The sequence below is a fragment of the Mobula hypostoma genome, chromosome 4 (genome assembly GCF_963921235.1).
Source record: "Mobula hypostoma chromosome 4, sMobHyp1.1, whole genome shotgun sequence".
Taxonomy (NCBI): Eukaryota; Metazoa; Chordata; class Chondrichthyes; order Myliobatiformes; family Myliobatidae; genus Mobula; species Mobula hypostoma.
In genome coordinates this window covers 201208334-201224730 of record NC_086100.1, presented here as the reverse complement: position 1 = coordinate 201224730, position 16397 = coordinate 201208334, and the positions used below count along the sequence as shown (strand labels likewise).

The following is a 16397-nucleotide window of genomic DNA, read 5'->3' as shown; positions in this document are numbered from 1 at the left end:
GGAGGGATGGTAGAGCAGAATTGGATGAAGTTCCTGCAAGAAATAAGGAAAATGCAGGAAAAATATATTCCAAGAAAAAAAATCATGAATGGAAAAATGGCACAAATGTGGCTAACGAGAGAGGTTAAGGCAAAAATAAAAGCAAAAGAGATGGCGTACAAGGATGCAAAAATTAGTGGGAAAAATGAGGGCTGGAAGACTTTTAAACACTTACAGAAGGAAACTAAGAAAGTCATTAGGAAAGAAAAGATGAATTATGAAAGGAAGTTGGCGATTAACATAAAAAAGGATACTAAGAGTTTTTTTAAATATATGAAGAGTAAAAGAGTGACACGAGTAGATATAGGACCGATTGAAATTGATGCTGGACAAATTATAATGGGTAACAAAGAGATGGCAGAGGAACTAAATGAGTACTTTGCATCAGTCTTCACAGTGGAAGACATGAGCAATATACCTGATAGCCAGAGGTCTCAGGGAATAGAATTAGGGACAGTCAAGATTATAGAGAGAAAGTGCTTGGGAAGCTAAATGGACTAAGAATAGATAAGTCTCCTGGCCTGGATGAGGTGCACCCACAGGTTCTGAAGGAGGTGGCTTTGGAGATTGTGGAGGCATTGGAAATGACCTTCCAGGAATCAATAGACTCTGGCATGGTTCTGGAGGACTGGAAGGTCGCAAATGTAGTTCCGCTGTTTAAGAAAGGAGGGAGGCAGCAAAAGGAAAATTACAGACCTATTAGTCTGACATCAGTAGTTGGAAAGTTATTGGAGTTGATCCTCAAGGACGAGGTTATGAAATACCTCGAGGTGCATGACAAGATAGGCCCAAGCCAGCATGGTTTCATGAAGGGAAGATCCTACCTCACCAACCTATTGGAATTTTTTGAGGTAATCTCAAATAAGATTGACAAGGGAGAGGCTGTGGATGTTGTGTATTTGGATTTTCAAAAGGCCTTTGATAAGGTGCCGCATATGAGGCTGCTTAATAAGATGAGAGCCCATGGAATTATAGGAAAGATATTGAAATGGGTGGAGCATTGGCTGATAGGCAGAAAGCAAAGGGTGGGAATAAAGGGATCCTATTCTGACTGGTTGCCGGTTACTAGTGGTGTTCCGCAGGGGTCGGTGTTGGGGCCGCTTCTTTTTACAATGTATATCAATGATTTGGATAATGGATTAAATGGTTTTGTGGCCAAGTTTGCAGATGACACCAAGATAGGTGGAGGAGCAGGAAGTGTTGAAGAAACGGAAAGGTTGCAGAGAGACTTGGTCAGTTTAGGAGAGTGGGCAAAGAAAATGGCAGATGAGATACAACGTTGAGAAATGTACGGTTGTACATTTTGGAAGAAGAAATAATCGGGCAGATTATTATTTAGATGGGGAGAAAATTCAAAAATCGGAAGTGCAAAGGGACTTGGGGGTCCTCGTGCAGGATACCCTAAAGGTTAACCACCAGGTTGGATCGGTAGTAAGGAAAGCGAATGCTATGTTGGCATTCATTTCAAGAGGAATAGTGTATAAGAGTAAGGAGGTGTTGATGAGGCTCTATGGGGCACTGGTGAGACCTCATTTGGAATACTGTGTGCAGTTTTGGGCCCCCTATCTTAGAAGGGTTGTACTGATGTTGGAGAGAGTTCAGAGAAGATTTACGAGGATGATTCCTGGAATACAGGGGCTAACATATGAGGATCGTTTGATGGCTCTTGAACTGTATTCATTAGAGTATAGAAGAATGAGAGGGGATCTCATAGAAACATTTCGAACGTTGAAAGAGTTGGACAGAGTAGATGTGGAAAGGCTGTTTCCCTTGGTGGGTGAGTCCAGGACAAGAAGCCACAGTCTTAGAATTAGAGGGTACCCATTTAAAACAGAGATGAGGAGAAATTTTTTTAGCCAGAGGGTCGTGGATTTGTGGAATTCGTTGCCACATACAGCTGTGGAGGCCCGATCATTGAGGGTGTTTCAGGAGGAGATTGATAGGTATCTAATTAGTCAGGGTATCAAGAGATATGGGGAAAAAGCCGGATATTGGAACTAGATGGGAGAATAGTTTAGCTCATGGTGGAGTGGCGGAGCAGACTCGATGGGCCGAATAGCCTACTTCTGCTCCTTTGTCTTCTGATCTTGTGATCTTGTGAAAATACTTATTCAGTTTGTCCACCATTTCCTTGTCTTCCCATTGCTGTCTCTCAAGCATCGTTTTCCAGCGGTCCAGTAACAACCCTCACCTCTCTTTTACACTTTATGTATCTGAAGAAACTTTTGTTATCCTCTTTAACATTAGCCTACTTTTGAATTCCATCTTTTCCTTTTTAATGACTTTGTTAGTAGTCTTCTGTTGGTTTTTAATAGCTTCCCAACAAGCTAACTTCCAACAATTTCCAACAACTTCCAACAGATAGACGAGTATGTGGACACAAAAAGAAAACACGGATAGTAGTTTGCCTCCCAGGTGCCAAAGTCCAAGATGTTTCTGTACGTGCCCACAATATCTTGAAAAGGGAGGGTGAACAGCTAGAAGTCATGGTACATATTGGTACCAACGGCATAGGAAGAAAAAGGGAGGAGGTCCTGAAAACAGAACACAGGGAGTTAGGAAGGAAGCTGAGAAGCAGGACCTCAAGGGTAGAAGTCTCGGGACTGCTGTCTGTAGCACGCGACAGTGAGGATAGGAATAGAATGAGGTGACATATAAATGCGTGGCTGAAGGATTGGAGCAGGGTGTCACAACCACGGATTCGGCAGCACAGTAGATATGGCAATTGCGCTTGTGATTATGCACGTGTCAGCTAATTATTATTTTAGTGATAGTATTTAACTCCACAGTTGTTGTCATAGTGCTTGTCAAGACTTGGACACAGTACGGCAACACTTCGTTGTCTGTTTCCATTGGGCCTTGCCTGAGAAATTGGACTGTTGAGTCAACTGACTCTGAAGACTCGCGGTATTCGTTTAATATTTAGTTGTTATTTTCAGCCGCAGTGTAGACTTCATTTTCCATTTCAGTGTTTTAGTTAGCGGCCCTGTTTGGACTCACGTTTATTGTTTTATTTTCCCTTTAACTCTGTTGGCATTAAAGTCTGTGAACTATCGACCTGCTTCAGTATCTCTCGCTCCACACTTGGGCCGTATCCGAACCTGGTGACACAGGAGGCAGGGATTCAGATTTCTGGATCATTGGGACCTCTTCTGGGGCAGGTGGGACCTGTACAAAAAGGACAGGTTGCACCTGAATCTGAGGGGGACCAATATTCTTATGGGCGGGTTTGCTAGAGCTGTTGGGAGTGGTTTAAACTACTATGGCAGGGGGATGGGAACCAGTATGATGGAGCTGAGGATGAGCCAGTAGGTTTACAAATAGATGATGGGTGTAACATGAATGTAAGGAAGGACAAACCAATGATTAGGTACAAATGCAGACAGAGCAAAGAGTTAAACTGTAACTCGGAGGCAAAATTCAAAAGGGTGAAAAATGTAGGACCGAAGGTTCTGTATTTAAATGTGAGTAGCATTCAGAATAAGGTGGATGAACTCGTGGTGCAATTAGAGATTGGTCAGTAAGACATTGTGGGAATCCCTGAGTTGTGGTTGAAAGAAGGCAAAAGTTGAGAGCTTAACATCAAAGGATATACTTTGTATTGAAAGGACAGACAGGAAGGCACAGACCGTGCTGTGGCTCTGTTGGTAAGAGATGGAATTAATCTTTAGAAAGAGGTGACACAGGGTCAGAGAATGTTGAAATTGTGGGTGGAGTGTCAAAACTGTGAGGATAAAAAAATCACTTTGGGAATCATGATTAGGCCTCCAAATAGCAGCCAAGATGTAGGGTTGAGATTGCAAAGAGCTGGAAATGGCATGTAATTAGGGTAATGTCACAATTGTAATGGGGGACTTCAATACGCAAGGGGATTGGGAAAATCAGTTTGGTGTCGGATCACAAGAGAGGGAATTTGTTGAGTGCTTATGAGATGGATTTTTAAAGCAGCTTGTGCTTGAGCCTACTCGAGGAAGGGCTATCTTAGATTGGGTGTTGTGTAATAACCCGTAAGATTTAGGAGCAGAAGTGGGTCATCTCCAGACCCCTGCCCTCTCCCCATGCCCTTCGATGCCCTGGCAAACCAAGAACCGATCTATCTCTCCCTTAAATACACCCAATGACTTGGCCTCCCCAGCTGCTCATGGCCACAAATTCCACAGATTTACCACCCTCTGACTAAAGTAATTTCTCCGGAACTCTGTTCTGAATGGACGTCCTTCAATCCTGAAGTCATGCTCTCTTGTCCTAGACTCCCCTACCATGGGAAATAACTTTGCCATATCTAATCTGTCCAGGCTTTTTAATATTCAGAATGTTTCTATAAGATCCCCCCATTATTCTCCTGAACTCCAGGGAATACAGCCCAAAAGCTGCTAGACATCCCTCATACAGTAACCCTCTCATTCCTGGAATCATTCTCGTGAATCTTCTCTATACCAATGTCAGTATATCTTTTCTCAGAATCAGTTTTATTATCACCAGCACGTGACTGGAAATTTGTTCACTTAGCTGCAGTTCATACATAATATAGAAGAGAAAAAATTAGGAATAAATATAACAATAACAAATAAATCAATTACAGCATACGTATATTGAATAGATTTTTAAAACCTTGCAAGAAACAGAAATACTGTATATTTTAAAAAAGTGAGGTAGCGTCCATGGGTTCAATGTCCATTTAGGAATCAGATGGCAGAGGGGAAGAAGCTGTTCCTGAATCACTGAGTGTGTGCCTTTCTGAGACACTGCTCCCTGAAGATGTCCTGGGTACTTTCTAGGCTAGTGCCAAGATGGAGCCGACTAAATTTACAATCCTCTGCAGCTTCTTTTGGTCCTGTGCAGCAGCCCCTCCATACCAGACAGTGATACAGCCTGTCAGAATGCTCTCCACGGTACAACTATAGAAGTTTTTGAGTGTATTTGTTAACATACCAAATCTCTTCACACTCCTAAAGAAGTATAGCTGCTGTCTTGCCTTCTTTATAACTACATCGATATGTTGGGACCAGGTTAGATCCTCAGAGGTCTTGCCACCCAGGAACTAGAAGCTGCTCATTGCCTCCACTTCTGATCCCTCTATGAGGATTGGTATGTGTTCCTTCGTCTTACCCTTCCTGAAGTCCACAATCAGTTCTTCCGTCTTACTGATGTTGAGTGCCAGGTTGTTGCTGCGACACCACTCCACTGGTTGGCATATCTCACTCCTGTACACCCTCTCGTCACCACCTGAGATTCTACTAACAGTGGTTGTATCGTCAGCAAATTTATAGATGGTATTTGAGCTGTGCCTGGTCACATGGTCATGGGTACAGAGAGAGTAGAGCAGTGGGCCAAACACACACCCCTGAGGTGCATCAGTGTTGATCGTCAGTGAGGAGGATGCGTTTAAAATAAGGAGCTCAAAACTGCACACAATACTCCAAGTGTGGTCTCACAAGTGCCTTATAGAGCCTCAACATCACATCCCTGCTCTTATATTCAAAACCTCTAGAAACTAATGCCAACATTGCATTCCCCTTCTTCAGCACCGACCCAGCCTGGAGGTTAACCTTTAGGGTATCTTGCACAAGGACTCCCAAGTCCCTTTGCATCTCTGCATTTTGAATTCTGTCCCCATCTAAATAATAGTCTGCCTGTTTATTTCTTCCACCAAAGTGCATGACCATACACTTTCCAACATTGTATTTCATTTGCCACTTCTTTGCCCGTTCTCCTAAACTATCTAAGTCTCTCTGCAGACTCTCTGTTTCCTCAACATTCCCACTCCTCCACCTAGCCTTGTATAATCAACAAATTTAGCCACAAATCCATTAATACCACAGTCCAAATCATTGACATATATCGTAAAAAGCAACAGTCCCAACACGAACCCCTGTGGAACTCCAATGGTAACCGGCAGCCAGCCAGAATAGGATCCCTTTATTCCTGCTCTCAGTTTTCTGCCGACCATGTGCAGCACCCTGTCAAAGGCCTTCTGAAAATCCAATTTCTTGAAAGATCATTGTTAACATAGAAACATAGAAACATAGAAAATAGGTGCAGGAGTTAATGCCTCTGCAATCTCTCCAGCTACTTCCTTCAGAACCCGAGGGTGCATTACATCAGGTCCAGGAGATTTATCCACCCTCAGACCATTAAGTTTCCTGAGCACCTTCTCAGTCATAATTTTCACTGCACGTACTTCACTTCCCTGACCTCTTAAATGTCCAGTATACTACAGATGTCTTCCACTGTGAAGACTGATGCAAAATACACATTCAGTTCCTCTGCCATCTCTGCATCTCTCGTTACAATGTCTCCAGTATCATTTTCTATTGGTCCTATATCTACCCTCGACTCTCTTTTACCCTTTATGTAATTAAAAAAGCTTTTAGTATCTTCTTTGATATTAGTCACCAGCTTCCTCTCATAATTCATCTTTTCCTTCCGAATGACCTTAATTTCCTTCTGCAAATTTTTAAAGCTTCCCAATCCTCTATCTTCCAACTAGCTTTGGCTTCCTTGTATGCCCTCTCTTTTGTTTTTACTTTGGCTCTGACTTCACTTGTCAGCCACAGTGGTGTCCTTCTTCCATTCGAAAATTTCTTCTTATTTAGAACACTTCCCTCATTTTTCGCAGAAACTTCAGCCATTGTTGCTCTGCTGTCCTTCCTGCTAGTGTCTCTTTCCAGTCAACTTTGGCCAGTTCCCCTCTCATGCCATTGTAATTTCCTTTATTCCACTGAAATACCAACACATTGGAATTTATTTTTTCCCTCTCAAGTTTCAAAGTGAACTCAATCATATTGTGATCACTGTTCCCTAAGGGTTCCTTAACCTTAAACTCTCTTAACGCCTCTGGAACATTGCACAACACCCAATCCAGCACAGCCAATCCCCTAGTGGGCTCAACAACAAGCTGTTCTAAAAAAAACCATCCCTTAGACATTCTATAAATTCTCTCTCTTGGGGTCCAGTACTGGTCTGGTTTTCCCAATCCACTTTCATGTTAAAATCCCCAACGATTATCATGACATTGCCTTTCTGACACGCCTTTTCTATCTCCTGCTGAAATTTGTAATCCACATCCTGGCTGCTGTTTGGTGGCCTGTATACAACTGTCATTAGGGTCCTTTTACCCTTACCATTTATTACTCATCCCATAGAGACTCTACACCTTCCAATCCTATGTCATCCCTTTCTAATGATTTAATATTATTTCTTATACACAGGGCCACACTACCCCCTCTGCCTACTAACCTATCTTGCCAATCTGTACCTGAATTTCAAGATTGTCCATTTATTTCTTATGCTGCGTGCATTCAAATACAACACTCTCAGTCCAGTATTTGTTGTTTTCTGTTTTAACTGCACCACACCTCTATTGCCCTGTAACTCATCCCACTGGCTGTGATTAATCCTCATCTCCTGCCTGTTCTTTCTGTCATCTCTGTGGCATGCTATCTTTGATTTATTTCTGTTTTCTCTTTACTCAGCCCGATCACTCCAGTTCCCATCCCACTGCCCAATTAGTTTAAACCCTCCCTAACAGCTCTACCGAAACATAGAAAAATCGACAGCACAATACAGGCCCTTTGGCCCATAATGCTGTGCTGAGCATGTACTTACTTGAGAAATTACCTAAAATAGCCTTCTATTTTTCTAAACTCCATGTACCTGTCCAGGAGTCTCTTAAAAGACACTACCGTATCTGCCTCCACCACCATCGCTGGCAGCCCATTCCACTAGGGAGGTTTGCTCAGGCTATTGGGGAGAGTTTCAACTACAATTGCTGGGGGCTGGGAACCGAACTGAAGAAACGGAGGAAGAGGAGGTAGGCTCACAAATAGAGAAAGCTAGTGGACAGTGCGAGAGGGAGGATAGGCAGGTGAAAGAGAAAGGATGTGCTCAGACCGATGGTTTCAGATGTGTCTATTTAAATGAAAGGAGAATGATGAACAAAGCAGATGAGCTTCGAGCGTGGATCAGTACTTGGAGCTATGAAGTGGTGGCCATTACAGAGGCTTGGATGGCTCAGGGACAGGAATGGTTACTTCAAGTACCGGGTTTTAGATGTTTCACAAAGGGCAGGGAGGGAGGCAAAAGAGGTGGGGGCGTGGCACTGTTGATCAGAGATAGAGTCACGGCTGCAGAAAAGGAGGAAGTCATGGAGGGATTGTCTACGGAGTCTCTGTGGGTGGAGGTTAGGAGCAGAAAGCAGTCAACAACTCTACTGGGTGTTTTTATAGATCACCCAATAGTAACAGGGACATCGAGGAGTAGACAGGGAGACAGATTCTGGAAAGATGTAATAATAAGAGTTTTCGTGGTGGGAGATTTTAATTTCCCAAATATCGATTGGCATCTCCCTAGAGCAAGGGGTTTAGATGGGGTGGAGTTTGTTAGGTGTGTTCAGGAAGGTTTCTTGACACAATATGTAGATAAGCCTACAAGAGGAGAGGCTGTACTTGATCTGGTATTGGGAAATGAAACTGGTCAGGTGTCAGATCTCTCAGAGGGAGAGCATTTTGGAGATAATGATCACAATTCTATCTCCTTTACCATAACATTGGAGAGGGATAGGAACAGACAAGTTAGGAAAGCGTGTATTTGGAGTAAGGGGATATATGAAGCTATCAGGCAGGAACTTGGAAGCATAAATTGGGAACGGATGTTCTTGTGGAAATTTATGGCAGAAATCTGGCAAATGTCCAGAGGGTATTTGTGTGGAGTTCTGTATAGGTACTTCTCCAAAAATACAGGGAAAGAATGGTTGGGTACAGGAACCGTGGTGTACAAAGGCCGTCGTCAAGAAGAAAAGAAAAAGTTCAAAAACTAGGTAATGATAGAGATCTAGAAGATTATAAGGCTAGCAGGAAGGAGCTTTCAAAAGAAATTAGGAGATCCAGAAGGGGCCATGAGAAGGCCTTAGTGGACAGGATTAAGGAAAACCCCAAGGCATTCTACAAGTATATGAAGAACAAGAGGATAAGATGTGAGAGAATAGGACCAATCAAGTGTGACAGTGGAAAAGTGTGTATGGAACCAGAGGAGATAGCAGAGGTACTTAATGAATACTTTGCTTCAGTATTCACTACGGTAAAGGATCTTGGCGTTGGTAGAGATACCTTACAGTGGACTGAAAAGTTTGAGCATGTGGATATTAAGAAAGAGGATGTGCTGGAGACTTTGAAAAGCATCAAGTTGGATAAGACACTGGGACCGGACGAGATGTACCCCAGGCTACTGTAGGAGGCTAGGGATGAGATTGCAGAGCCTCTGGTGATGTTCTTTGCATCATCAATGGGGACGGGAGAGGTTCCGGAGGTTTGGAGTGCTGTGGATGTTGTTGCCTTATTCAAGAAAGGGAGTAGAGGTAGCCCAGGAAATTATAGACCAGTGAGTCTTACTTCAGTGGTTGGTAAGTTGATGGAGAAGATCCTGAAAGGCAGGATTTATGAACATTTGGAGAGGTATAATATGATTAGGAATAGTCAGCATGGCTTTGTCAAGGGCAGGTTGTGCCTTACGAGACTGATTGAATTTTTTGAGGATGTGACTAAACACATTGATGAAGGAAGAGCAGTAGATGTAGTGTATATGGATTTCAGCAAGGCATTTGATAAAGTACCCCATTACAAGGCTTATTGAGAAAGTAAAGAGGCATGGGATCCAAGGGGACATTGCTTTTTGGATCCAGAACTGCCTTGCCCACAGAAAGCAAAGAGTGGTTGTAGACGGGTCATATTCTGCATGGAGGTCTGTGACCAGTGGTGTGCCTCAGGGATCTGTTCTGGGACCCTTACTCTTCGTGATTTTTATAAATAACCTGGATGAGGAAGTGGAGGGATGGGTTAGTAAATTTGCCGATGACACAAAGGTTGGGGGTGTTGTGGATAGTGTGAAGGGTTGTGAGAGGTTACAATGGGACATTGATAGGATGCAAAACTGGGCTGAGAAGTGGCATATGGAGTTCAACCCAGATAAGTGTGAGGTAGTTCATTTTGGTAGGTCAAAAATGATGGCAGAATATAGTATTAATGATAAGACTCTCGGCAGTGTGGAGGATCAGAGGGATCTTGGGGTCCGAGTCCATAGGACACTCAAAGCTGCTGTGCAGGTTGACTCTGTGGTTAAGAAGGCATACGGTGCATTGGCCTTCATCAATCGTGGAATTGAGTTTAGGAGCCGAAAGGTAATGTTGCAGCTATATAGGACCCTGGTCAGACCCCACTTGGAGTACTGTGCTCAGTTCTGGTCACCTCACTACAGGAAGGATGTGGAAACCATAGAAAGGGTGCAGGGGAGATTTACAAGGATGTTGCCTGGATTGGGGAGCATGCCTTATGAGAATAGGTTGAGTGAACTCGGCCTTTTCTCCTTGGAGCAACGGAGGATGAGAGGTGACCTGATAGAGGTGTATAAGATAATGAGAGGCATTGATCGTGTGGATAGTCAGAGGCTTTTTCCCAGGGCTGAAATGACTAGAACCAGAGGGCACAATTTTAAGTGCTTGGAAGTAGGTATCAAGAAGATGTCAGTGGTAAATTTTTTATGCAGAGAGTGGTGAGTGCGTGGAATGGGCTGCCAGCGAAGTGGTGGAGGCGGATACGATAGGGTCTTTTCAGAGACTCCTGGATAGGTACATGGAGCTTAGGAAAATAGAGGGCTATGGGTAACTCTAGGTAATTTTTAAGCTAAGAACATGTTTGACCTGTATTGTACTGTAGGTTTTCTATGTTTCTATGCTTCTATAAATATATATATTCCCCCAGAAGAGGCCCCAATGATCCAGGAATCTGAAGCCCTGCCCCCTACTCCAGTCTCTCAGCCACACATTAATATGCCTGATCGTGCTGTTCCTGCACTTCTGTGGCACGTGGCACAGGCAGAAATCCTGATCTTATTAGGGAGCTTAACGTAAAGGAACCCTGAGGAGACAGTGATTATAATATGATTGAATTCATACTGCAATTTGAGAGAGAGAAGCACGTCACATGTATCAGTATCACAATGGAATAAAGGGAATTACAGAGGCATGCGAAAAGAGCTCACCCAGGTGGGTTGGAGAAGGGTACTGAGGGTATGACAACAGAACCGAGGTGGCAGTACGTTTTGGGAAATCGTTCAAAAGATATATCCCACAAAGGAAGAACTTCTCAAATGGCAGGGGTAGGCAACCGTGACTGACAAAGGAAGTTAAGGACTGCATAAAAGCCAAAGAAAGAGCATATGTTGTAGCAAAAGTGACTGGGAAGGTGGATGATTGGGAAGCTTTTAAAATCCAACAAAAGACAACTAAAAAAGCTATAAGAAGGGAAAAGGTGAAATATGAGGACAAACTAGCCAATAATACAAAGCAGGATACTGGAAGTTTTTTCAGTTATATAAAGAGTAAAAGGGAGGTGAGAGTTGATATTGGACCACTGGAAAATGATGCTGGTGAGGTAGTAATGAGGGACAAAGAAATGGCAAATGAACTTAATGTGTACTTTGCATCTGCCTTCACTGTGGAAGACACTAGCAGTGTGCCAGAGGTCTGTGAGTGTCAGGGAGCAGGAGTGAGTGCCATTGCTATTACAAAGGAAAAAGTGCGAGGCAAACTTAAAGGTCTTAAAGTGGATAAGTCTCCTGGACCAGATGGACTACATCCCAAAGACCTGAGAGAGGTTGCTGAAGAGATAATGGATGCATTGGTCATGATCTTTCAAGAATCACTTCATTCTGGCATGGTTGCAGAGGAGTGGATGATTACAAATGGTACTCCACTCTTTAAGAGGGGTAGAAGTCAAAAGAAAGGAAATTATAGGCCAGTTAGCTAAACCTCAGTGGCTGGGAAAGTTTTGGAGTCTATTATTGAGGATGAGGTTTTGAGGTGCCTGTTATCTGTTAGATATCCACAAGGAAGTAACAAGCAAGGTGGACAAAGGAGAGGCAGTGGATGTCATTTACATGGATTTTCAGCAGGGCTTTGATAAAGTGCCACACAGGAGGCTGCTTAACAGGATAAGATCCTACAGTGTTGCAAGAAAGATACTGGCATGGATAGAGCAATGGCTGACAGGCAGGAGGCAGCGAGTGGGAATAAAGGGGGCTTTTCTGGTAGCTGCTGGTGACTAGTGGTGTTCCTCAGGGGTCAGTATTTTTCAGATTGTTGGTCAATAATTATTTAATGGAATTAACAGCTTTGTGGCCAAGTTTGCAAGTGATAGGAAGACAGATGGAGGGGGAGGCAGTGCTGAGAAAGCAATGCGATTGGGAGAAAGGGCAAGAGGTGTCAGATGGAATACAGTGGGAAATGTATGATAGTGCATTTTGGTAAAAGGAGCAATAGTGTAAACTATTATCTAAACAGGGAGAAAATTCACACATCAGAGGTGCAGAGAGACTTAGGAATCCTCGTGCAAGACTCCCAGAAGGTTAAGTTACAGGTTGGTTCTGTGGTAAAGAAGCCAAATGCAATGTTGGCATTTATTTCAAGTGGAATAGAATACAAAAGCAAGGAGATAATGCTGAGCCTTTAGAAGACACAAGGCAGGCTGTACTTGGAGTATTGTCAACAGTTTTGGGCCCCATATCTCAAAGGATGTGTTGTCATTGGAGAGAGTCCAGAGAAGGCTTGCAAGGATGGTTCTGGGAACTAAGGTGTTAACCTATGAGGAGCAGCTTTGGGCCTGAACTCATTGGAATTTAGACGAATGCACGGGTGACTCTTTAGAACAGAGTAATTTTTTTTTTGCCAGAGAGTTGTGAATCTGTGGAATACTCTGCCACAGACTGTGGAGGAGGCCAAGTCCATGCGTATATTTAAGGCGGAAGTTGATCGTTTTCTGATTGGTCAGGGCATCAAAGGATATGGTGAGAAGTCAGGTGTATGGTGCTGAGTGTGATCCAGGATCAACCATGATGGAATGGTGGAGTAGACGTGATGGGCTGAATGGCCTATGTCTTATGGCCTTATAATCTAAAGCTGTAATCACCGAATGTTCCTTGTGGTGTAACTACTGTAGATTTGCCGTGTTGTAATTACTTAGTATTCCCTGTGCTTTAATCACTGAAGAATCCCCGTGTTGTAATCAGTCTATTCTCTGTGCTGTAATCACTGTACATTCCCCGATTGTCGAGGGTTCAGAGAAGGTTCACGAGAATGATTCCAGGAATGAAAGGGTTACTGTATGAGGAATATCTGGCAGCTCTTGGGCTATATTCCCTGGAGTTCAGGAGAACGAGAGGGGATCTCATAGAAACATTTCAAATGTTAAAAGGCCTGAACAGCTCAGATATGGCAAAGTGATTTCCCATGGTAGGGGATTCTATCTAGGACAAGTGGGCACAACTTCAGGATTGAAGGACAGAGGGTGGCAGATTTGTGAATCTGTTGCCACGAGCAGCTGTGGAGGCCAGGTCATTGGGTGTATTTAAGTCAGAGATAGATAGGTTCTTGATTAGCCAGGGCATCAAAGAGTATGGGGAGAAGGCAGGGGAGTGGGGATGAGTGGAAGAATTGGATCAGCCCATGATTGAATGTCAGAGTAGACTCGATGGGCCGAATGGCCTACTTCTGCTCTTATATCTTATGGACTATAATCACAGAACATTCCCTGATCTGCAATCACCGAATATTCCCCGATCTATAATCACAGAACATTCCCTGACCTGGAATCACTGAACCCTCCCCACGTTTTAATCTCTGATGTTGTCCCAGACACTTTCTTTAATGCTCATGTTGCGGGTTTGACAGAAGTACGGGTGTGCTAACTTTCTCCACTCACCTGCTGAAGTTCCTTTGACAGTTGCTCCTTTAGTCCTGATCGCCGAGGCTGCTGCTGGCGAACGGCTGTCAGTGGTGTTACCGGGGGCGGCGGGCAGCATCGCATTCCTGAGCACCAGCTCTTCAGCCCCGTGACTCCCTTCACTCTCTGTCTCTGCACGACTCAAACCCAGGCACCAGAGCAGCCCCACCAGTTGCAGGCTGCTGGCAAACATACTGCGTGCCTACAGCTTGTCCCACTCTGCCTGAGCCCTCTCACTCACTGACACATATCCCCCTGCCCGGCTCCCGTCACTCCCTCTGGCCTTGGCGTTCTGACAACCCCACCGGCTCAGCCCTCAGCCTGTGTTTGATCCTGTCTGTATTCATTGATATTGCAACTCTGTTACATTTCACGTTGCTGCCCACAGTACAGGACTTTCAGGACACAATATTGTACTGACCATAAGATCAATCCAACCCTTCCCACCTACGTAACCCTTCATTGTTCTGTCGTCTGTTTGCTTATACAAGTGTCCCAATGTCCCTAATGTTTCATCCTCTGACAGTGTGTTCCAGAACTGTCTGTGCAATTAAGAACTTCTTTCTAACATCCCCCTGTAGTTTCCTCTAATTACCGTAACATTTTGCTCTCTCACATTAGCCATTTCCACTCTGGGGATAAAGTCTCTGGCTGCCCACTCGAGCTATGCCTCATCTTCGCCTACACTCCTGGTAGTAGAGTGATCACTTGATGTTTGGGTTGTGTTGGGTCCTTGGGAGGCTGAAGGAGCCTATCTGGGATCTTAATGTGGATTCCCTTAATGGGGAATGTCTGTGCGTGACTGTTATACATGGGGAGACTGACGCACGGGTGCCTGACAGATCGAGGGCGGGGTCCAGTGATATGGAGTGAAATGCAACTGGGGGCCCCTCACTGGTGCAACCTTCACTGCCTCTGTGAGGTGAGATCGACCTCTGCCAGCTCCACCAACAGGCTCTTAGTAGGATCCTTCTCTGTCTGGAACCTCTCTTTTGACCTTACTGCCATGGGTGACCCCACCAGGAGCTAACCTCCACACCGCATCACCCAGGGGATCTCAGGACTGGCAAGTTTCTCCACCATGAGAAGGTTATGATCCGTGGAGTCACGTATGAAGTCATCTCTAACCCTTCTTCGCTCCAAAGAGGAAAGGCCTCGCTCAAACAACTGATCTTTCCAATCCAGTCAACATCATGGTAAATCTCCTCTGCACCCCCCCCCCCCCGGAGCTTTCATATCCTTCCTATAATGGGGCCACCACAACTGAACACAGTACTCCACATGTGATCTAACCAGGTCTTTGTCGAGCTACAACACTACCTCACGGCTCTTCAAACTCAGCCCCCCGACTAATAAAGGTTAACATGCCACATGTCCTTCTTAACCAGCCCATCAACATGTTGGTGGAGCTAAAGACGGTGATTTCTCCCAGTTCATCAGTGAAACAGTTACATTCTTCCCTTTCTAATGTGTCTATTTTCCAATTCAGGGTGTCTGGGGTCCTATCGGGATCTTTGATCAACAGTGGCAGTCGTCAAGAACTGCATGGTAGCGTGTTCCCATTCTTAGAACTCACCGGTTGACCACGTTTCAGTATGTTTAGGTGCCGCATGAAGTTGGGCAACTTTGGGGCCATGCACGGCCCTGTGGACACGAATTCTCACTGGCGTAGCAAACTGAAGCACAGCGAGAGCAGAAACATTGAGGACAGTGAGAGTGGCTGTCAGATGGCTCGACTCCCTCTCTCTCTCCCTACTTCCCCCCCTCCCTTTTTTTCTCTCTCTCTCTCTCTCTCTCTCTCTCTCTCTCTCTCTCTCTCTCTCTCCCCCTCCCCCCCCCCCAGTTGGGGAACTCAATTCTCACTGGCGTAGCGAACTGAAGCACAGCGAGAGCAGAAACATTGAGGACAGTGAGAGTGGCTGCCAGATGGCTCGTCTCCCCTCCCTCTCCCTCCTTCCCCCTCTCCCTCTCCTCTCCCTCCTTCCCCTTCCCCCTTTCTCTCCTTCCCCCCTCCCTCCTTGCCCCCCTCCCTCTGTGTCTCTGTCTCTCTCTCTCTCTCGAGTTGGGGAACTCAAGATAAAAAGCTATGCTTCAGGCTGATGGTACATTGAGATAGACCCTCTTGCTGTGGAAGGAGCATGATAGTGGCAGAGAGCCTGTGGGATATTGAAATATTGTTTTTGATGGACTGTAGACCATGGGGGCTTGTAGTTGCTTGCATGGTGGGTTTTGGGGGTGCTTATCCTTTGTGCTAGAATAGGTGGCGGATGGGGAGGGGTAGTGTTGATACTTCTGCTGCTGCTTGTGTGTTGGGTGGGCAGGGGGCGTTGGGTTCTCATGCTTTTCTGTCATTCAGTCTCTGAGGTTCTGTATCGAGGATGTCTGCAGAGAGTAAGAATTTCAGGTTGTACAATCCAAGATCCCTCCGTTCCTCCACACCACCAAGAATTCTGCCAGGAACTCATATTCTGCCTCAACTTCAACCTTCTAAAGTGTATTAATCAGTAACACACATAAAATGCTGGAAGAACTCTGCAGATCAGGCAGCATCCATGGAGTGCTAGAAAGGGCATCTTCCAGCATCTT

At 44.8% G+C, this 16397-nt stretch overlaps 1 protein-coding gene across 2 annotated transcripts in view; it reads right to left on the bottom strand.

Moving 5' to 3' along the window:
* LOC134345892 (disintegrin and metalloproteinase domain-containing protein 12-like) overlaps positions 1 to 14045 on the bottom strand; it is a 128678-nt gene extending 114633 nt beyond the window's left edge. For both annotated transcript variants that reach the window (XM_063047231.1, XM_063047232.1), the window contains exon 1: positions 13791 to 14045. In XM_063047231.1, coding sequence (XP_062903301.1) covers positions 13791 to 14004 — 214 coding nt within the window. In that variant the 5' untranslated portion in view covers positions 14005 to 14045. The remainder of the gene's footprint in view (positions 1 to 13790) is intronic.
* Positions 14046 to 16397: the final 2352 nt, after the last annotated feature.